The 23,334-nt window shown below is 49.1% G+C and overlaps 1 protein-coding gene across 1 annotated transcript in view; it reads right to left on the reverse strand.

Annotated features, from left to right (window-relative positions):
- Positions 1–12,134: 12,134 nt before the first annotated feature.
- The window catches only part of COL6A1 (collagen type VI alpha 1 chain), a 24,720-nt gene continuing 13,520 nt past the window's right edge, over positions 12,135–23,334 (reverse strand). Inside the window, 16 exon segments of the mRNA XM_009634676.1 lie at positions 12,135–12,616; positions 12,619–12,726; positions 13,504–13,533; positions 13,954–14,128; positions 14,353–14,536; positions 14,844–14,953; positions 16,029–16,162; positions 17,017–17,025; positions 17,922–17,958; positions 18,303–18,338; positions 19,055–19,120; positions 19,609–19,671; positions 20,158–20,193; positions 20,278–20,328; positions 20,816–20,878; positions 21,340–21,402. Coding sequence (XP_009632971.1) covers positions 12,135–12,616; positions 12,619–12,726; positions 13,504–13,533; positions 13,954–14,128; positions 14,353–14,536; positions 14,844–14,953; positions 16,029–16,162; positions 17,017–17,025; positions 17,922–17,958; positions 18,303–18,338; positions 19,055–19,120; positions 19,609–19,671; positions 20,158–20,193; positions 20,278–20,328; positions 20,816–20,878; positions 21,340–21,402 — 1,647 coding nt within the window.

Consider the following 23,334-nt stretch of genomic DNA (forward strand, 5'->3'; position numbering starts at 1 on the left):
CAGCAGGATTACCTTGAAACAAGAAGCCAGGAGCCATTTCAGAGTTTATAAACCTTACTTCCAACTTTCTGAGTCCCTTCTGGGCCTAGGTGATTTAATAAAGAGGGGAGAAGATCCCTCTTTAATTTTCCTCTGCCTCATGTATTACCTTGGGATCTCAGAATGCTTTCCTCTGAAACCCTGATTAGCCCAGGAACATGTGGGGAGGCAGAGCAGATGACTCTCTGTTGCTTCTGGTGAAATGGGGACCAGCAGAGTCATGGGTGAATGGCTGAGGCTGGCAGGCTCCTCTGCAGATCATCCAGTCCACCCCCCCAGCTTGAGCAGGGTCAGCAAGAGCAGGCTGCCCAGGACAATGCCCAGTTGGGTTTTGAGTATCTCCACAGATGGGGACCACACAACATCTCTGGGCAACGGGTTGTAGTGTCTGACCACCCTCACAATAAAATACGTGTTTCCTTGTGTTCAGGGGGAATTTCATGTATTTCAGTTTGTGCTCGTCTTATCACTGGGCACCACTTCTTCACTACTTACTATCAGGTATTTATACACATGGATAAGATGTCCTGAGACTTCTTTGGTCTGAACCGTCTCAGCTCTCACAGCCTCTCCCTGTATGAGAGATGCTCCAATCCTTTCACCATCTTGATGGCCCTTTCTTGGACCTGCTCCAACATGTCCATCTCTTTCTTGTCCTGGGGATCCCAACACTGAACACAGCACTGCAGTGCTGAGCAGAGGAGAAGGATCACCTCCTTTGACCTGCTCAGCAGCATTCCTCCTAATGCAGCCCAAGACGTTTTTTGCCTTCAAGGGTTCATTGCTGGCTCATATTCAGTTGTAGAACTAATCACATCATGTTGGGCAACTTTAAAGCCAGAACTGGTACCTACTTCATGACATAGACCTATTTCTGATAAAAACCTCCAGGTTGGGAAAGAAAATGAACAGCAATATTCAAACAGAAAAGTTATTTTCAGTTCAGCAGTGAGTTCCTTACAACATCCTATTAAAATCACTTGCTTACTAAATTTCTCCTCAAAATCAGTAAAAACTATCAGTCTGCTATTCACTGAATGATTTTATTTTTACATATAAGGCTATATTTCAAATGTTTTAATAGAATAAAATGGACTTTTTGGACTGTTTTGGTACAAATTTCCTGGAATAATTGTCCAAAGTAATAAATCTATTTTTACCAGTGCAGCACATATGTCCTTTCCAGTGGCTAAGAAGCAATCACTTATTTAAGTGCAATAAGAAAACAGTGTTTGTGGGTTAACTGAGTACTTCTGTTCCAATTTCTCAACTGCGCAGGGAACACATGCTTCTACTTTGGCTATCAAAACCAACGGAGTGTAAAAAACCAGGAGACACAGTGGATATAGGCCTGATTCGACTATCTTAGCTCATGAAAAATTGCACAAAAATACACGATAACACTTTACAAGAGCTGAAGGGTAGTGTCTACTCTTGGGATCATACTTCTGGAACAGCCACAGTGACCCCCTTTATAACTGGTGGAGAGAGATGGGACTTGTATGGACCAGTTTGTCACCCTCCGACCAGTCTGATAAGGTTCAGGTTAATTTTACTCCAGACATGCCTATTTCTTATCTCTGCTATGAAGAGGTCCTAAATGATTAGCTTAGACAAAGGTGTCTTCACTGAAGATAGCTCAAGCTATAGGCAATGAATACCACCCCAAAAGGCTTATAAAAGAAGGTATCATCTGGCCTGGTAGCTGTGAGGGATGGAATGGCTGGACATTTGACTCAAAGCTTGCCTGCATGAAGCTAACAGGATTCTGCAAGGGCAATTGGGCAAGTTGCCCCCCACCTGCACAGCTCCAGGGACAGTGGCGAAGCCCTGGTAATGTCCTACCCAGTGAGAGCAAACATCTGGGTGCATGTGGTCGGCACATGAGACCCCGGGCATGGGGGGTGGCTTGGAGATGGGAGATTCATGCCATTGCCCTGGGCAAGCACGGTGCAGGCGTGAAGTTGTTGCCGAGGGCCGGCGTGAAGTTGTTGCTGAAGGCAGTCTGTGCAAGCGTGTGTCTTAGGCACGCAGACTATAAAAGGCTGCCATCTCAGCCCCCGTGTGCCATTGCTGACCCCATGGGAGACCACCGAAGACCCTGTGAGATCATTGACCCTGTGTGTGTGATCACCCACCACTGAAGACCGCAGAAGCACGGACCCCCAGGATGCTGCGGATCCATGGTGATGACTGTCTGCACTCTCCTATTCAGAACTCTCACTTAATTTCCCATCTTTCCTTCCTTCCTTTCCTATTGCTGCTTTCTCTCTTTCCCCCAAAGAGTTAATAAATGGGTGGACTTACAACATCTGACCTTGTTTGTGTCTTAATCTCCCTCAAAGGGATCGAACCTTAAAGGAGAAGTTGGTCCAGCCACCCCTGGCCTCCCAGACTCATCTGAGGTCAGCTAGAAAGCAAGGGGGCCTTCCTCTCATCCAAAAAAATTGGATCTTAACAGTAGCAATGTGCAGGATTCAGCCAGTACAGACTTCTCAGTAGGGTGCTCCTATGCTCCATGCACACTGGAGAGAGAGCAGAAAGCATTACGCCAGAAGTGTGTCTGAACAGGAGCTTGATTTTTTTGCACATCACTGCCTTTGCCTTGTGTTCCCTGTGCATTCAGGATGGTTTTCACAGAACGTCTTGCACATGGGAATCAAGGGAGAGAGGTTCAGTTCCCATATCACCTATAGTTTTGGTCTTGGGAAAACTCTTGATTTCTTTTTTTTGCAACACCCCACCAACAAAACAGCTCCCAAAATATTTTTCTAGCTCTTGACTTTACCTAATAACTCACTAGACATCACAAGCAATAAATATTACATAAACATCTTTGCTAGGTTTAAAGTATCTTCTGACATTAACTGTAGACCAGGCACAAGATGGTCAGAAATTGATCTTCCGATTTCAAAGCAGAAGCATTTGAATTGTGCGATGCCTCCCTGACTCGATGCAGATACGACATGGTCATATCTATCTTTGCTATGCAGGCCAGACACAGCTGTGTTATAGTTTCTCACACCAGCTTGCCTTCTCTTGTGAATTCCCTTAAAAAAAGATACAGAAAAGTTTCCCAGATAGCGTGCTTTCTGCCTGCGATGTTTGAGTGATACCTCAGCCAGACTGAATCTATCAGAATGTCCACACAGCAGCCTGTCATCAACCAGATGAGACAGCTCCGGGGATGTGGCAATGCCTGTGTTCTGCGTGAAGAACACCATAGTTGACTCACCATTCAGTTATGCAGCGTCTACCAGCACAGTATTTCTTGACCATGTCTTGCCACATGCATGAGGGGCTTCCCAGGCCCTGCATAAAATATACAACAATGTGAACCCAAGGGACCCTGAATTTGCAGGAAATCCCAAATCCCCTTGTGACTATGAAGAGTGGAGCCACTCAATGTGGGTTTGATAGCACTGAATTCCCAGTGCCCACTCACTTGCATATGAGCTGGGAAGACAGCCAGCTTGTGTAGCAAAGGGGACAGCGTGAGCTAGATGATGAGACATCAACTGAAACTGGAAACCGTGGGGACCCTGAAACCCTTGGCCAGATCGCATAAGGTTGAAGCACATGTGGCCTCAGAGCAATATTGCCACGTTTGCGTGCAGCCCTCCTCCTGCACCATGGTCTTCCTGCACATGGTCTTCCAACACCCAGCATGGGCCTTCCCATGGGGTGGGACCTGTGAGACCCAGGTATGTTGCAGAGGGAAATATATGCAAGGCTAGGCTGCTCCTGCCTTGCTTTGCAAGGTAGTAAATGACACTTTCAGCACGACCCTGCTGCACCCTGGGTGCAGCATTCGGGTCTCATCCTGGGCTGCTGTTGGAACGGCTGGTTTCAAGTGCAGTAACCTACCACGTGTTCTCATTTCCCCAACATGCCAGACCCCTTTTGACACACTTTTCAAAGGAGCTGCAGAGCTCCAAATGGGACTCATCCAGCAGCCCTCTGCTGGATCTTGTTAAGTACGTGGCCAGAAGTTCTACGCTAGGCTCTCTGAGCCAGAAAAAACCCCAGTGTGCTGCTCATGGCCCCAGCTTTTTCCGGGGCAGGCTTGCCCTAGAAAAGCAACACGCTGGTTTTACAAGCTGCCTTTGAAAAATCTCAAGTACTTCAGGGCCTGTGGAAAATACCGTATGTAACTATGTTTAGCTCTCACATTAACCAAGACATAATTTTTTATGCAGGGACAATTTTATCACCAGAGGTACTATCAGAAATTCAGAGCCCTCAGAAACACTCCAGGCTGAATTTTCCATTTATGTAGAAATAAGCACGACTCAGATGAAGGAGCAAATGCTTTGCGGCTCCTGAGTGTTTGGATTCTTTTAGGGCAACAGAGGGATTTGCAGGGATTTCGGACGCTATAGACAAGCACTTTGAGCTAATATCCATGTTTATGAAGGTTTGAACTGCTTTCTAGAACTGAGCCAGGAAAAAACCACCAGCCAGGGTATGACGCCTTTTCTCCATGTATTCATAGCAGTGAAAAACTGTGGGATCTAGGTGCCGACCTTGCACACATACTTCTGCCTTGCTTGATTTCTCTTAAGCCATGAAAAATGCTAGTTGAGGGGTATGGGATTTGGTTGTTGAGTCAGGAGAAAAGAAAGAGAAAAAATTTAGGGGCAAACTTAGGATCATGTTTAGGATCTTTAGGTTCACATTATACTAGGTTTGTGCCATGTAGAAAAGCCTGCTTTCAAAATGGGACACCCCCAGTGCAGACCCACACTGTCTGCAGTTTGTCTTTCCACTGCCTCTCTCCATCAGCTGTCTCAGGCCAGGACCAGGGCAGTAGCAGCACAGGCAAAGGGCGAGGTGCTCGCTTGCCTGCAGTATCTATTGCAAGACATATCTTGAAACTGCTGGCTGACCTCCATGGGCAAGGACCTCCTGCTGCCAGAGGTAGCCAGTGTCTGTGCTGGATATGCCTTGAATGTGGTACAAGGTCACGCAATGTGGCACTAGGCATCTGACATCTGATTTGGTTCAGTCTGACTGCAAGAGATGAATTTGTGACATTTCAGAAATCCTTTTCTTGCTTACAGCATCATCTGAGGTTTAATATGGCAGTAGGAGTTAATCCTGCAGTCCTAACACCAAAAAAAGCTGGTTTCTGGAAAGCTGGAAGAACATCAAAGGCTATTACCCCCACAAAAAGGGCAAGGAGGCATTAACATCAAAGCTACTTAATTCTAGTGATTTTCAGCCCTGCAGCCAACAGGGAGCATCCTCAGGAAAAAGCAAAAAATGAAGCAGTAGCCAGGATGATCCTGAGATCATCCTGAGAAAGGACAGGCTCTTCCAGGAAGGGAGCTTGAAAGACAAGGTTTGGTAAGATGGGGGGATTTGCCCTTCCAGAGGTGCTGGATGAGGCCCAGGTAGGTAGCTGCCAATGCCTGTCCCGGCTGGTCTATGAAACACATAAGTTTGCTTTGGTATTTCATTTCACGTCTCCCTGTGGGGTCAGCAAACAAACTGGCATGCTTAGGAAGGACAAATCCTGGTAAGTGCCTGAAATTACTGTGAGGCTTTAGGGGCCCTCACATGCTGATGTAAAAACTGTTGTAGATGTGTATATTTTGTTCCATTTCATGCAGAGTCCATCCCCTTTGCAGAGGCTTTTTGGGCCATTGGCAGTGATGCTCCATGCCATAGCAGCCTATGGTACTTCCCTTCATAAGTGGGAGAGGGAGCATTGGGAGGCATGGGTCACTGCAAAGCTGAAATGTCAGGCTAGCCATTTTGAAACTATGTGATTCAGGAAGCACAAAGTCCACCGATGGCTTTCGATCGTCAGCTTCTGGGCTCCACCATCCCTGCATGCTCATCAGCCAGACTCATCTGCACATCGCAGTGCACATCTGAGGGATGTGGGTGCCACAGGGTCTGGCAGGCTGTCTCTTCTCCTCAGTTTGATTCTGCAGAAGGATGCTATTTATTTCCTTTTGTCAAGCATCTCCTGGCCTCTCCTCTGTGACTGGGAGCTCTCCAAGGCCCATATTTTTCAGGATAACAGGTCACATTTCAAATTTCAGCTTCAAAATTATTTGTTTGCTGGCTGGCATAAGCTTGTTACTGAAGATGGCTAACTCTGAGCATGTTCTACTGATCCACATGTAAACCAGGGCTTGCCTTCCACAGAAGTTGTTTCAAAGCTGCGTGCATAACAATTTGTGCCTTAATCCCTTCCTAGTCTCTAGGACAAATATGCAAAACAAATGTCTCAAGGTTCTCTTGCCGGGAGTCTAGTTTGGGTTATTAATCTGCTCCATAGGGGCTCAGAAAGGCTTTGCCCTGTCCCTATAATACCTTTATGATGGGTAGAGGTCTCACAGTTAAATAATTGTTGTGTAACTAACCCGTGGGCCAACCAGAAAAGAAAGGTTGGTCATGCAGACTGTTCAATAACATATGAAAACAACCCCAAACAGACCCAGGACCAAGGAGTAAGGGGACTCCCACTGCCATCAGACCCCTTACCAGTTTGGAGAATTTTTTCCTGACTGCTGCTGTGATGAACATATCTGCTACAAGGACCTTCCCCATGAGTGCCATGACAGGGAACAGGCCTCTGGACTTTTTGCCACAGCCTTACCTTCAAGTGCGTCCACAGGTTTCTGGCACCATGAACAAGAACTGGGTGTTCAGGTAATGAGAGAAAAAAGAAAACACAAAGAAGAGACCTCAGCTGATAAATGAGTCTGTAAGGGAAGGAGGAACACGATCTCTGTGTCCACAATGGAGACAACAAGAAGTAACAGACTTAATGGCAGCAAGAGGTTCTTGGGCTAGACATGTTCTCCAGAATTAGCACCAGTTCCGTTATTTGCAGCAGTGATTTGCACTAAAACAGACTGCTAAAGCCTCCATGTTTAGAGCTCTTTAAGACTGGACAAACAAGCATCTGATAGGGGAGCAAATATGCAGCCTGTGGGGTACAATATACCTTTAAAGTAAAAAATGGGCTTAATGACCTTATTTGTCAGCACTTCAGTGACTAAAGAAACCTAAGTTTGATGAGGCAGCGTCTTTTATTTGGCCAACAGATTGGGAAAAAAAACAGCAGAATTTTTAGACAGAGGCTTAAGCCCGTGGCTATACCAGGACTGCTACAGCATACATACAGCAACCGCTGGGCCCACCTGGCTGCATACCACCTCCTGCCACAGAGGAGCCTCCAGAGCTCTTTGCTGCCACAGGTCCCAGGAGCTCTGCCACAGCCTGCCAGGGGCAGCCCAGGAACTGGTCTGTTGCACCACATACTTTCTGCAGAAAAGCATGGAAAGCAGACACTGTGGACCCAGCCCAATCTCCTGACAGGCAACAAAGAGAAATTTTGAGGGGAAAGACCCTGGCAGAGCATGCTTGTTGTGCGTGGGCTTAGCTACAGGCAACCAAAGAAGACATTGTTAAGTTTAGATCTAAAAAGTCATTGTTTGTCTAATTAATGTCTTAGCCTAACCAGAATACAATAACTTATTTAGTCCAGTTATTATATAGGTGCCTATAATCTAAATGACTTAATTATTGATAGGAATTAGCAAAAACGAAAACTGATATACATGTCTGCCAGAGCTGGACCATGCTTTGGTGATGCTCCCCCATTCTATGCAATGTTATGGGAAGCCATCAGCTTCTCAAATCCTTTACCTGGAGAAGTATGATGATGACACTGTGTGCTGGAGGGGAGGGGATGGTCTTCCTCCATGGTCTTGCATTTGATCAGAATTACTTCTGCATGTCAACCCTGTATTTTGTAATGGGTTACAGTCTTTCCTCTGCTGTTTGCCCACAAGCTTACGTACACCACGATTCTTTCTCCTTATATGACAGGATTTTCTTAAACGGGGAGATCTATACAATTGGCCAAAATAATGCAAAGCTTAAACTAACTACATTTAGGAATAATAGAGTTAAAACAAACCTCAAACCCCAGGATAGAGGCATTTGGACATTCAGTTATTCTGCTGTTACAGCTAGGAGAGGCTACACAGTGGACCTCTGCTCATTGGGAAAATCATAGGCACAGGGAAGGCTCTTAAATAGGTTTGAAAATGCAAATCAAAATCATCCTAGAACTGCTATTTATTGTTATACAGCTTGATGTCTAGTGCTAGCATCGTCAACAGCAATTTGGCTGGGCTGCAGGGCTGCAAGCTGGGGTAAGAGTTGCCCTTACAGCCCTGTGGTCTCCAGCAGTCCCATGGTGTCCAAGGCAGTGCCTCTGGGGAATGGGACTGCCCAGGGCTGCAGAGATAGCGTTCACGATGCTGCCATGCCTCCCCATTGGTGGTGGGAGCAACTACTAACCACAGTGCAGGGAAATGACTCGGACCTGGGGGCTGTACAGGTACACTACGTGGCAGGGCCTTGTGCCATACTTGATATCCGTGGAGAAACTATGACCAGGGAAATCAGCTAATCTGCAGACCTGCTCCAGAGCTGCAGCAACAAGGCTGGGTAGGTCTGGACAGGCAAGCAGTGCCAGTGGGTGTGTGTAGCTGAGCCTCCTGGGGCTTCCCAAGTATGAGCAGTCTTACGTTTTCATTTACAAGAACTAACCGGGCAGGATATTAATCTCTCACTTACCAGTTTACCTCTCTTACATCACTTTTTGGTCTGTCCTTTAAGACTGCAGTCCCACAGTACTGTCCCAGCCTGTTCCATTGTTGTTTCTTTGCACTGTTCGTAGGGTATGTGTTCTAGAAGTCCTACCGCGTTGGTAAAGTGGCCTCAGCAAAACCCTCCTTCCCCAGCCATCACCTTCATATAAAGGGCTGTGAATCAGCATTGCCTCAAATGAGGAGAGTTTAGTCAGAGGAAAACACAGAAATGTGGCCCAAATTCTGTCATTGTTACATAAATGCCCTTGCTGAACATCTGGAGAACATCTGAAGTTTAACAATGCAGGCCCGCAGGCAGAGGCATTTTTGACCTTCCCCATAATGGAAGCATAAAAATTTAGACTGAAAAGGGGGAACTGAATATAACCAGAAAATGAAGACAAAATAGGTCCAGCATATTGGGGCTGACTTTGGCCCAAACACCTGACAGGGGCTACTGTGATTCTGCCTGGACAGTGCACAAGCATGGGTATAGGCAAGGCAGCACACCTAAACACAAGGTGTTGGGTGCTGCTGAAAAATCCCTGTTGGTCCCTGTCTTCTGGGGAAGACAGCTCTTCACCAGGCTCTGTTTAAAAATGTCTTTCTTCTGGGCAAACTGGAATTTAAGGGGAATGTTTAGATTTTTCTCATGGTAAAGCTGACAAACACTCCAGAACTGATGCTTGGAAACCAACAATTTTTGCTCATTTGGGATTTTTTTCCTCTTTCAGTAAAGGGAAAAATTAAGGGCATGGCTGGGGGCAGTGTGAAGCTCCTGGAAGTAGGAAAAATCCCTCCTACCACCTGCTTTTTTAGCAAAAAGCTGTAAATCAGTCCAAAGTCAGAGAGATCTTTCTCCAGATGTCTTTTGTATCCCTGCCTTTGGCATGGCCCAGCTGGGGTGCAATGGGAACACACCCCCCAGGAGAGTGCAGGAGCTGTGGGGGGGGACCTTGCTGACAGCAATACAGCCCATTGGCTGGGCAGCCCTAGCAGTAGGCGTGTTCCCTTGTGTCATGGATGATTCATGCCAAGGATTGCAGTGGGCCATTAAGAAATATTTCTTTAGCTTTAACAATAATTGCCTTTATTAGGGCAGACGTGAAGGCATTTTTCCCTAACTTTCCGTGGAGAGTAGAGCAGGACATCTGATATAAACTGCAGCCACCAGCAGAGCCTCCCCAGAGGTGCTCCTCAGACTTTCCAGCTGTGAAGTGAGGTGTGCCTGGCGCTGCAGAACAGCCAGGGAGCCCAACAAGCATCTCAGCTGAGATGCTTGGCCGGGAGAGAGCATGACTAAGAGGAGGACATGAGACAAGAGGGAAGCAAGGCAGTGCCTCTGTGTTACAGAAAAAAAGACATGATTGTGGTCCACTGTCTGGGGAACAAGTGACTGTGCATGCATCTACAGTGAAAAGTTGCAAGTCCTTGGGAGCTTCCCCAAAGACAGGCACCCTTTAGAGCTGTCTTAGGATGCAAAACAAATGTTTGGGGAGCACTGAGCTTCGTGAAGCTGGATGAGCTGTTTGATACCTCCACTACTAGCCGTATCTGCAGGGCAGCTTCCCCACATGCCCAGGAAATGAGGTACTAAGCAGAGATGCTGAACATAAACAGAAAGCAAATGCAGCTTACCTCTTCATCCGATAATCACCATCCCTCTGGACCCGGTCTTCTGGAAACAACAGTACCTACCTGTGTAGGTTGGGTTTTTTGCAACCAGAAGGCAAACAGAAGCTGCATACGCATTTCCCATCCTTTGAGAGCTCGGTGCTCTTCTCTCAAAAATTCTATGCACTATGTGATAGATGAAGAGAATTCACAATATTTGTCAAATCCATGGCATTCAACAATAGCCAGATTTGCAATGCAAAAGCAATAGATCTCTTTTCTTTTATCCCTTACAGTTTTATGTGGGAAGTTCTGCTGGAGTTCCTCCCAGATCCCAGAAACCTCTATTTTGAGTGATTTTTTTGAACATTTGGAGTCCTTGTAATTCAAGTCAGACAAACTTCCAACGAGACTGTGGAAAACAATTTATTTGACAAATTTCCGAAGTAGACAATTTTAGCAAAACACAGGCATAAAATAAAACTAACTGGTACAATGGGTTTTTGCATACAAAGTAAAGAGTTTGGGATGCCAGTAACCTGGCAATCACTGTTGCTTTCTCAGAAGCGCATGAATTCATAGCAAGAGCACCAATGGAAGCACTGAAACAAAATCTCACCCAGCCAAACCACATCTTCAGTGTGGTCCTGGAAATAACTGTAAACACTGAGGGCCCGCATCACCCATGTAGCGATAGCACCTTTGTCAGTATATCCGTAGGGTGTGAGTCAAAGACCCTGGCAGATAATGGCAGCCTTTCCCTTCACTTTGCTGGGCTGTAGATGAGGCCCTAATTCAATATATAGTACAGTTAGTGGGTTTCCTTTGGGCCCAGGTGCCTAATTCCTAGATGGTTCTATAGAAACAGTACTCCCAGAGAGCTCACTGGGAATCAGACAGCTTGGCACTTTTGAAAAAAATATATATTAAAAAAAATCCCACTAACTGGGCTCAGAGATATTTTCCAGAATGGAACTTGGACCATAGCACAAGTCATCAGGTTATTCATGAGGTTCCTGGTTTCACTGTAGGACCATGAGATCAGTTAGTGAAGGAGTGCAGTTATGTAGCTTCTTCTAGGATCTCCCCCCTTCCCAATGGCTGCTGTCCATCTTTCTTTTGATCAGTGCCCAGCCTCCCTGCTCTGAATGGGAGTGTCAGTGCTGAGGGATTATCTACCACCCACCTCCACCCCAGCCCTCGGAAGTCAGTGCCCCATCCCATGGCACCGGAGGCCAGAGATGCTTCCACCCAGCTTGGGTGATGCAGTCCAGCCCTCCCCCACCAAGCATGGGAGGTACAAACCAAACCTGACAGCCATGACAACAATCCCCTCTCAAAGCTTGCTGAAGTGTTGAATGTTTCACTTGAAGCATGGCATTGGGTTAGGACCATTGTGAGCTGGGCAAGTGCTCAGCTGATGTATAAAAGAAAGAAACAAATGAACAAAAACCCCTGTATCTGAAAGAGCATCATCAGCCTTACAAGACCAGGCTAGTCCTTAGTGGTACAAAATTCCTCATCGTGATTCTTTCTTGGCAAAAACCAGTGGGATGAGGTTGCTATTGGTGTTCTGGCAGCTTATTTCTAGGTGTGCTTGTGTTTGCCTGCTGTGGGGAGGGAGGGGCAGTCATGGGCAGGGAGGGAAGTTTGAGGCTAACAGAGTAGAGATGCAGATGATGAAGCAGAGGAGAAGGAAGGGGACTATGCACAGCCAGGCTGTGGCACTATGGCTATCTGCATAGACAAATATTCCTCAAGTTGGTCAAGGATACTGTCAATTTTTTTTTTCTTTTGTTGGTTTTCATTTTTAGGCAAGACAGAAGCAGGCCTTGCCTTGGCAGAAAAGCACCCAGATGCTCAGTCAACAGCTATCTTCCTGGAGACAGTTTGGTAGAACACGCCACGCAGCAGAGAGGTATAGTCCGGCACACGGAAGAGGTGGCGCTCCCCATAGACCACATCGTAATCTGCGCTCTTCCCCGTGACCAGGACGCGGATGTTGGGCTCGTTGGCTTGGTTGCCCACTGCCAGCACATAGATCTCTATACCAGCCTGCTGAGCTTCCTGCACAGCCCTCTCAATGGCCCTCGCGGTGATCCCTTGAGAGTTGCCATCAGAAAACACCAGCACCCTCTTCTTTGCCCCACGACGGGAAGACTGCTGGTACAGCCCTGTGACGTACTGCAGAGCGGCATTGACATCTGTGGCATCGTTAATGAACTCCATGTTGTCAATGGCTTTGGCAATGACCGTGTAGTTGTACTGGAACTGAGCTTCCACTTTCTGCTGGTTCCTGCCACTATACTGGACCACTGAGACACGCACTGAGTCATCCGAACCCTCTCGCAAAGCCGCTTCACGAACTTCTTGGTGGTCTCGAAGTTCTTGCTCCCCACGCTGGTGGAGCTGTCCACCAGCAGCGTGATGTCTGCCAGCCCGGTGAAGGTGACTGCAAGGAGAAAGACCCAGGGCTCGTTATGCTGCATTTCTCCTTTGCCTCTTCCATGGAAAGACGGTGAAGTCACTGGCCATCTTGCAGGCTTCCTGCCTTGTTGGACTTGGCAAATCCCCACTTTCTGGGTATTTGCCAGCTTGGTTTTCCCTACCCCAGTGCTGTCCTACACTTTTCCTTTTACCCTTTCATTCCTTCTTTTATTTACTTTAGGACAGGCTCCATTCCCAGGTACTTATCTGGCTTAGATAATCTAGTGACTCTTGTTGTTTAAATACAGTGCTGTCCTTGCACGTCTGGGGAACCACTTCATCTCCTGAGGCTGGCTTCTCTCCATGACGAGTCTGAGGATTGTATACACTTCTGACTTGGAGGTGTACCCCACTAAATTCCTCCCTGTACTCACTTTTTCAAGCACCTTTCTCAAATATCCCTGTCACAGTGCTGATTTTTCCCCATGCTCCCACTGCCACATAGCAATTGATCTTATTACCTGCCTCGGCTAAAGCCTGTGAGGGCTAAAATCTGGCACAGCTTCCTCTCTAGGCTTGAGGTGCCAGAGAAGCAATTGCCTAGGTTTTTCCCCCAGGTACTTTGGGATGGCGAGTGTCTGATAGACCCTGCAAGTGTATGACAAAGCTTGCTCACTTCTCCAGCCCAGCAACCTCCCTGTTGTGAGAGGTCTCCAAGCTATGCATTCCCACAAACAAATTCCCACTTCCCCCACCACAGCACCCACAACCGCTCTGTGTGGCAGGAGGAGCCAATACTCACTTGGGCAGGTATAGTCAGGACATTTCTTCTCTGTTGAGAAAATCAGAAAGATCAATGTCACCAGGTCACCCAGGAAAACCACTTCTTCTACAGCTTCCCATGGAGCCACAGCTCCCATGCTCACCTCAGTCACAGCCACATTGTACGAGGCGCTGTGCAAAGGCTATAAATGTGCACCAGAAAGCACAGAGGCATGTGCTTAAAAAACGCTGTGGACCTAGATGTCCTGCAGCAGGAGAGGACCTGGGCCTGGCTGCAAAGTGTTCTGAGACTCGAGATGTCCTTGTCCCTCATTAAACTAAACCTTGAACACCATTCTCTTCCCTCAATGTCTGCTTAAGAGCATGACTGGGGAAAGACAAGAGAGGGCAGCCTGCATCCCTCACACCCTTTGGCTGAGGCAATCCTCACTACCTTCCTTATTGCCTCCAGCCACAACATTTCACCAACCTTGGCAGACATACGAGGTGATGTTCTGCAAGAAGGTATCATCCAGGAGCTCAGCATAGTTGTCCCTTTGAATGGACAGTCCTGGCCTGGTTGGTCTGCTTAAACAAGCAATGTCATTCAGGTGATCTGGATTTGGAGGGTTCCGGAAAATGTCACCTATCCCAAGGGAAACCACCTGCAGGGAAGTTAGAGTCCATCACCAGATGCATTCATCATCTAGTGCATTCTTGAACTTGAATGCCTGTCACTTTGTGAGAGTGCTGCTAGTGACACTTGTTCCCCCTGCCCCTAGCATTGGGTAGTAAAGACATGGAGACCGCCGGAGAGCCTGCACTACTCTGATGCACAGCTGCTGTGTGGTGGTTCCATGCAGGCAGGGTGCTTCCCCTGTGCCCTTACCGGGGTGACGTCGCACAGAGAGTTGAGCGGGGTAGGGTCCCGCAGCGTGTCGGAGCGTCCATCTGTGATGACAATGGCAACACGCTTGTCAGAGGTGAATCTCCGCAGCAGGTTGTCCTTGGTGAACTGCAGGGCTTCTCCAGTGTAGGTGCCCCCAGCTATCCATTTCAGGTTCTTGACTGCCCTGCAAGCACAGACACCAGTGATCCTGCAAGCCCTGCCCCATGGATCCTGAAGGAGTCCCTGGGAACACATATGTCTGACACACTTGTGAGGCAGGGCAACAACCCTGCATGGGCCTTTGGGTGGAAAACTGGCAAGGTCCTTGGACTCATCACCACCTACAATGTCACCAACCACTACTTTCCACTAAAGAACACGTAGGATCCTTGCATTTGTAGGAGCTGCTAGCCTGGAGATGAAGGATGGGAGGTGAGTAGGTGTCCCCGGTTCAGGTCTCTGCATGATGCACCGGGACCCCACAGACTCACTGTTTGAGCGCCCCAATGTTGTCTATGTTGGCATCCCCCATGGCCACCAGCTCCTGCGTGTTGTCGTGGCTGTACTGCACAACACCCACACGGGACTCCCCGGGTTCAAACTGTTGGAAAAAACAGAAGGCGGTTAGGGTCAGATACCTTAGGGGGCCCCGGAGAGCTCAGAAATCCTGCTGGTGGTTTGTACTGAATGCCTTCACGGCAGGCCCTGCCGCCTCTCCTCTGGTAGAAGGAGCCCCAACAGGAATGGATGCACATGGGGACCAATTTGGTGAGCCAGTCAGGGAAACAAGATTCAAACCTAGGTTTCCTAGCTCAGTGGTCTCAACACAAGCCATTGACCATGGTGGGTGGCTAGGAATATATATTTTTTCAAAACTTCTCTTTTTCTTCCAACACAGTGGTTTTTCTGCCCAGGTCTAGCCTTTCTCTTTCTTACTGTCTCTTTGTCAACCAAAGAGACCCACGCATGCCCCCACAAGTGTCCAATAGCAGGTTCTAGTGGCTTTACAGCCCATGTGCTACAGATGCGTCTGGTTATACCTTAAGGAAAGACTGGATCCCAAACATCCCTTCCAAATCAGAGGTAACCGAAATTTCCCCCATTTCCCCAAACAGGAAAGAGTTAGGAGGGTAAGAATTTGTGTCCCTCTTCAGACTGAAAGACTCACTACTGGGATGATATTGCTGTTTTGGGCTGCAAAGGTCCTTTTTAGTGGTGTGCTTAACTGGTAACCTAAACTCAGGCTTGGGGGCAGACAAGGGTGCCTGGGGGGGGCTGGCCATCAGGGAGCTAGGGGAAGTTGCAACACACCTCATGTGTTATGTACTCCAGCCACCTGAAATACTCATCAGGACAAGGAAGAGACTGAGAGACTGACTGATCAGGCAAATATTTTATGAGCCTTCTGCCCTGGGACACGGAGGAAGAGTTCACAGCCACAGCAGCCTGAGTTGCTTTGACCAGAAAGAGTGAAATGTCTATGTTTTGGGACAAACTGCTGTCTCATCTCCATCACTTTATGAACCTGGGAGGAATCAAGACCCACCCCAATTACATACTTGAATCTAAGCCTTGTGGAGGCTCTTTGGAGTGAGGGCACCTCCCTGTTTTTCTGCTTGCAGTGAAAAATAAGTGAGCACACACAAGTGTATCCCAGCACTCGGTGGAAATCTCACCTTCACACGCTCATCCTTGCTCAAGCGGTCGATGACTTTGATGATGAAGTCTTTGGCAATCTGAAAGTTCTGCAGGCCGATGCTCTCAGAGCTGTCCAACACGAAGAGGAGGTCGACAGGACCACAGGTGCACTCTGCAGCAAGGCACAGGGGCAGAGTGGCTTCTGTTTTCTACCCGAGCAGCTCGCTCAGAGCAGCACGTTTTCAAGGGGGACATGCCAAAGCAAGCAGCTGATGTCTACTGCTAGTCCTGACTAGCTGGGTGCCTCTGTCCTATCTACCCACAAAGCACGGTGTAAAACAAAGCTGAAAAATAGCTGCTTGAGAGTCAGTTCACTAATTTTTCCATTTGCATTTTGCTCTTATAAGACACGTAGCATTTCCAAGCTGTGAGTACCCTTAAAACACCCAGTAATTATTCCAAAACCCATTTCCTCATACGCCTTCTCACTTCTTTCGTTCACCCAGACCAGGAGGACAGAGGTGACGCTGGAGGAGGCTGACTCAGCTTGCTCCCCCCTCTTTCCCATGGCTGAAGGACATCATGTGCCCTTGGCTCTTCCTGCAAGATTTTGGACTGCAAACCCAACCCGTCGGGACAGCATCAGATAAAAAAATCCAGCACATTTCTCTGCAGGCCAGCACAGAATTTGGAAGACGGGGACAGAGATGGATCCATAGCGTGCCCTGAACTAATGTCCCTTTCAGCTGCAAAAAGGGTGGAGAAAATCTGCCTACAGTTTGCTGGCACGGGGTACCTCGACAAGAGTTTTCCAGTCTTATGTCCCAGCCATAGCAGCCTCTGAATCTGTGAAACACACTCAGGGAGAGCTCACTGCCCTCCCCCCCCGCCTTGCTCATACTCAGTCCTCCCTTCCAGGCTCTCACTATGGCTCCATAGCAGAAGGCAAGAAGCAGGGAAAGGGAGGGGGGCAAGCAAGGAGAAATGCTAGCAAACATTTGCAGAACTTTGCTAAGTAACACTCACCGCAGCAAGCTAGAGGAGAAGGGAGAGAAAGAGAGAACATTAAAATGCTTGTCACAAGGGTTTTCCCCCCACCAATGCAGACTGTGGGTTTGTGTTTCTGCAAGCCCAAAGACACTTGGTCTGGACAATTCGAGCTCATGGAGGTTTCCCTCCCATTTGAAATATCCAGATCTTTCTCCTGTCGCAGATTGTGATGCTCCGACCTGGAGCACTGCACTCAGCAGAACTGTTTCTGCACACGCTGATGCATTCTTATTTAAATATAAATAAAAGCTAATCCTAGGGGGATTAAGTAAATCACCAGAGTATGGAGCTCAAACCCAGTTCCTTAAGTACCCTGTGTCCTTCCAGCACTTCATTACTGGCTGTGGGCCAGAAACCCTTTGCAGCACATGTGTACTGCTGCTCCCCATGGCAGGACACCTCAGAACAGACCTCCCTTTCCCAAGGGGGAAAGTCAGGCCCTGCTATTTAAGAAAAAAAGAACATTATAAAATGGTCCACACAAAGATTTTACACAACTTCGCTCGTAATTGCTGTGAAGGGTAATTGTGTATGTACAGAGCCACAGACACAGCAAAATTGTCTGCAGCATGCACAAGTGAAATGCAATTGCATGGCTGACTCTAGAGATCAAGCTAGAAGTCCCTGGGTCAAGAGAAGGGACAGCAATGTGCAAAAGATTTGCCTCTTTGGGGTTGCTGTCCCTGCTGCAGGGAGGACCTCCCACCTCCCCCCCAGCTTGTTGACTTAATTGTGACTTGTGGAAGGGGAGCGATGCCCATGGCATCCCTCTGCATGCTGCCTAGGGATGGTCCTGCTTGCTGGAGGCCAGAGAAATAGCAGCTACTTCCCACTCAGCAAGAAGCCGAGCGGGACAGCAGGAGCAGTACAGGGATACTTACAGCACATCTTCATGATGATGTCCAAGATTTCACATTCCTGAAAACAGGGGTAAAGAAATGTTTGAATAACAGTGAAGGTGGCTTCCCGGCTCCCAGGTGCTGCCCACCGTGCCCGCTGCTACTTTGTGCCCTCAAAGCACGTCCTGATTTGGGAACGAGTGATGAGCAAGTAGGGCACACTACAGAGGAGACTAGCTGGTGATGGACTGACATGAAGGAAATCCAGCCAGTGAGACTCAGTGGGACAGTAATGGGGGGAAGCTACCACCCAGCCTGGGAGCATAAGGCTCCCCCAGCAGTGACCCCTTCCCAGGAGCCATCATGGGGCAGGCGAACCACAGACCAAACAAGCAAGCAGCACCCCGATCCTGTCCCACTTACATCCGGTCCTGGAGGCCCCACAGGTCCTGGTGGTCCCTGTCAAACAGAATTGCAGAGAGAGCAATTACAAGAGCAGCCAGTCCTATCTGCGGTGTACTCTGATGATACCTTGATAAGCAATGCAGAGTCTGGAAAAGTCTCTTGGCTTCCCAGTTGCTGGCCCCTGCACTGGGCTTTGGACAGGTACATCTGCTTGCTTGCATGATGCCCTGAGGCTGCATGGGGGCGGGGGAAAGGAGACCCACTTCCATGCATGCCATGCCCACCAGGGTGGAAAGGCAAGTTCTTGCTGCAGGCAGCGAGCGAGCACATACACTGTGTGACGTGGCTTGGCATTGCCCCCACAGCACCCAGGAGCTGGATGGATGGATGCCATTTGCTTGGAAGATGCCTATCCTGTAGCCTCCAGGTCAATGTGAGGCTATACAAGCAAGAGGCAACCCAACGAGGACTGAAATGCTCTCAGGTTCATGATGGCCACTCCAAAACGCTGTTTGCCCTTACTGAACCTGATCATATGAGAAAGCTTTGCTCATTAAAAAGCACAAGTGTCTGTATTTTCTGCCCTGATTTAGGAAGAATGTGATTTCAGAGACCCATGTACCAGGCTTCAGCAGTGGGTTTTCAAACTGCCTTGCTCCTGCTGTGAGCAGAGCCAAGCACAACGAGTCTGTGGTGGGTCCTGCTGTTGGGAGCTGTCAGCACAGCATGCTGTGCTCATCAGTGCAAACCCTGCCAGGGTCCTTACTTACCGGGCGGCCTTCAGGTCCCCTGTGGCCCTTCGCTCCTTTGATGCCCCTGGGGCCAGGGGTTGGGTTCTAGAATGAAAACAAAACCCCAAATCCACAAATCTGTGTGTGTCAGGATGCAGCACCTCCCCCTCCAGGTGACTGCTCAGCTGTGCTTAACCACAAAAGTGTTATCTGAAATTGCTGTACTCAGCCAAACGAGTTAGGGCTTGGGAGGGTTGGGATGGACACTGGGAAAATATCCCTCCACAGGACAGCGGTGCAGCATATATACAACCATTGGTGCTATCTGGAAGCATACAAAACCTTGCAGAGATGATACCCACCTCAACCTAATAGATCTGGAGGTTTGCCAGCCATAAGCTGTAGGACAGAAAATGAACATCTGGAGAGGGCTCCCCTTGCCATCAGACACTGCTCAGTGGCAAAGGGCGTTTGCAGACTTACAAAGTCTGGTGGACTCTGATCCACAGGCAAGGTAGTGTTAGAGACCCAGCCCAAAGCTCCTGTATTCTGTTCATAGAGAAAGATGATTCAGCTTTATACAGATTACTCACATCATTGCCAGGGTCTCCAGCTTCTCCTTCATCACCTTTAGGACCGACATAGCCTTTCGTTCCCTGAAAAATAGTACAGAAGAGACTCCTGCACGGTCAGCTCTTGTTAGTGTGGTGAAGTTGGTGCTGGCATGCAGTGACCTTGTGAGAGCTGGCTTGGGAGGGGGTTGAAGAGCAGCGTATAGGCTCCCTAGCACCAAATTGCAGCGCTACCGAGGGAGAGAACTTCTTAGGTGGCTTTCACTGTTATAACACCATCCAGCTCCCCCCGGGTGGCACTTCCAATCCCAAACTCTGTCTCTGAGGCTGCATCGGAGAGCACTCAGCCCATGCTGCTGCCATTGTGTGTTATTACCAGTGCACTGAGGCAGGACACTTCCACCAGAAGCATCCACTGCAGGGAGAGGTGGGCAGAAGGAAAAGAAGGCTTTGGAGGAGCAGGCTGCTTCAGGGAGACCATTTCACCATGCAGCTCACAGAGAGGCTCTAGGAGCCAAACCACCGTCCAGGGCAATTTCTGCTGGGTATATAAGGAAGCAGCACACTTACGTTAATGCCAGGGTCACCTCTGTCTCCTGGCTGCCCCTAGGTATGAGGGAAAGGAAGCATGTTAGGTTGGACAAGCAGAAATAATGGTCTTACAATTTCAAAGCAGCACAAAAAACTTACTGGAGCACCTATGAATCCAATCGTGCCATTCCCAGGAGGGCCATCCTCCCCCTGGAAAGGAAGGGAGAAACACGTGAGATAATGAAAAGCAGATCCCTTAGATAGCATAACAGCAGGATCCTGCCCTCCTTGGACAGTTTATCTCCGCAAGAAAATGTCTGTGCAAAAAATATGCAACTAGTGGATTGGACACTGGTGTAGGCAGGTAAAAAGGCCATCTTGCTTGTGAGTGACCTGCACGGGCACTGAGAGAAGAGTGACACTGTCCCTCTCAGAGACTGGGGATATGGCCACAGGCTGGGAACAGACTGGGAAGTATCAGGTCTCTGTTGCTGGCAACTACATCCCAAAATACAGCTTTTCAAGCCTGCAGATATCATGCATATTCAAAAGCAGTCTGCTTGCAAATTTTCCCAGCATCTCAGCTGTGTATGAATGCCATTTCTTTTCTCCCCAAGTTAAATCATGCTGTGTGGAACCAGCCTGTTGTACACCCTTTCCACACGGCATGCAATCCCACCAGACAAATACCACTCACTCTTTCTCCCATCAGGCCAGGGTCTCCAGGCAGTCCAGGTGCTCCAGGCAATCCCTTTGGGCCCTAGAAGGAGCAGAAGAAGCAGTCATGCATTGCACACCAACCTTTGAGCTGGGAAGACAATGCCTTCTGAGGCAACCAGCTACCATCATAAGACCATCACAGGAGGTGTGGCTGGGATTCAGCTTGCTTCCTGCCCTGGGGGTCAAATCTGCTGGCAGATTCAGGTGGGTGCCCTCAGAGAGCAGCTCCCCCAACTTCTATGGTGGGAAGCCACATGGTTTGAGGTGTGGCTATACCCTCTCCACGAAATCGCCTCTGGTAGGTGGGGAAAAATATAGCTGTGGCCTTAAGGATCCATGAAAAATGCCTCAATGCGTCTGCCAGGAAACTAGTGCCTGAGTGTTTACCTACAACAGGTTTCCAAGATCCAAGAGACTTGGGGACAACCCTAATGGGCAGCACCTCCTGGTCTTCCTTTCATTCTCTCCCCTCAGAAGATGCAGTGATGAAGCAGCACTGACCTCATTGCCGCGGGGGCCGTCGTCTCCCCTGTAGCCCTTGGGTCCTGGGGGTCCAGCCTCGCCCTAGGGAAACACAAAGAGCTCTCACAACAGGGATTTTCTCTTGATGCTGCTCCTGCCCTGAAGGGCTGTTCCCTTCATTTCATGATGTGGTGGGTGGGGGCATCTGCCTCATGCCTGGCACCCATCAGTGATTCACCTCTGCCTCAGCCAGCCTCACAAGAAAGGACCTATTGACAGGGGTTAATGCAGGTGGGGAGATGCTTCAGGAGCTGTGCCTGGCTGCCTCTGTGTGCTCCTGGCTTCCCCCGACTGCACAGGCTGCAGCTCCCCACGCTTCCTTACACCCTGGCTTTCTCTGCAAAGCCCCATTGGAAGCAGCCCTGTCCAGATCCCTGCTGAGTGCGAGACAGAACAAGAAGCTTTCTGGGCCAAGGTGTGACATTGTAGGCATGGGTTGAACACTATGTGCTTTCAGTGGCAGCAGGGCTGCAGGAGGGAGCAGCCTCTGAGCAGAGCCTCCAAGGCCCTAAAAGCCATCCCTCCCCTCCACACCTCAGTCCAGTAACAGAGGACTTGGTGGGGAAGAGGACCAGGGAGGCAGGGATGATGCTTTCTAGCAGCAAAGCACAGCTGGGTTACACAGCGGTGTCTCATCGGCTGTGGCAGAGGTGCCTCCAGGGCAGAGAATGGTCCTTGGTGGTGCACGTCACCCTGAAGGTGACACAGACCCCCCTCCACAGAGACCCTCCCTACACCTTGGGGCTCAGACATGTCAGGGTCACAGCTGGGCTGGTTGGAGGCCCTTTTGTGGCTCCGGGGAGTTTCTGTCCTCAGGAGGCTGCAGAACCCTGGCAGCATGTGCTGGAATGGGCCAAAGCTGCCACTCTGCCACATCCGATCTGGGCAGCAGCTGCTAGCTCTATCAGCTACAGGGCTGGCCAGAGACAGCCAGAGACAAGAGAGGAGGTAGGAGGTGATTTTTTTCCCCCCCGAGAGCTCCAACAGATGTCCAAGGGAGCCCCTCCACCTTCTGCTCCATGCCAACAGCCCTTTGCAGGGTTTACTTGCCAGGAGATTGGTAAAATGATGCTCTTTCCCACGGGTCCAAATACTTGAGCAAGGCAGCATCTCCTATGGAGCCAGCTGTGCAACCAATCCCCAGGTGATGGAGACGACAGAGGTAGCAGTGGGAAGGAAGAGAGCAAGCTGTGGTGGGAGAGGGCAATGGCTTGGCAATCAGCCCCTCCAGCATCACTGCTGCAGGCAGCAGGCATGCCAGTTCAAGATTCCCAACCTCTGAAATGTTTCCTGCAACAAGCCGTGTGACTGCAGTCTCCTGGCAGGCAGAAGGCACGACTCACTCAATGGTACCTGGGCTTCAGCATAGCAGTGGTACATGCCCAAGAACTTCCACCGTATTTTCAGTGCACCTCTGAGCTTTTTGGGAGCTGCCTCAGTGCCATGGCTCAGCCTAGCCCAGCTTTGCAGCCACTTTCTCACCACCCAAAGCTGAGGAAGCTGAAATCCCCTCCAGCTGTCATCTCTGCTCCTCTTCGCACAACAGTGGCTGGCAGAAGCTGGTGCCTAGACATCCATACACACTGCATGCACCCTTCTTCCAAGGAAAGGTGTACATGGCGGTGCAGAGGACTTAAAATTACACAGTGCAGTGCAGAGCACTAAACTGCTCAAAGGCATATGAGCTTATTTCTGCACAAAAGCCCAGAAGAGAGAAATCTGGGAAGGAGGGACAGGAACTCATGATCCTTCACAGCAGCCAAAACTGGATCCGCAGCACCCTTGGCTCGCAGTGGCCGTACATGTTCTCACTGTAGCACGCAGTGCAAATCCCTCATGACCCTGGAGATATTTATGAAGATGCAGGATTTGGGGTTGGGAAGTCTTTAGCAGCTCCCTGTCCACTACCTTTCTGGGTGCAACAAGAACCTCATGGGCACCATGGCCAGGAAGAGAGAGGGAAACCAAACCTGC

Source organism: Egretta garzetta, unplaced genomic scaffold (genome assembly GCF_000687185.1).
Source record: "Egretta garzetta isolate BGI_Z169 unplaced genomic scaffold, ASM68718v1 scaffold732, whole genome shotgun sequence".
In the NCBI taxonomy this organism is placed as follows: Eukaryota; Metazoa; Chordata; class Aves; order Pelecaniformes; family Ardeidae; genus Egretta; species Egretta garzetta.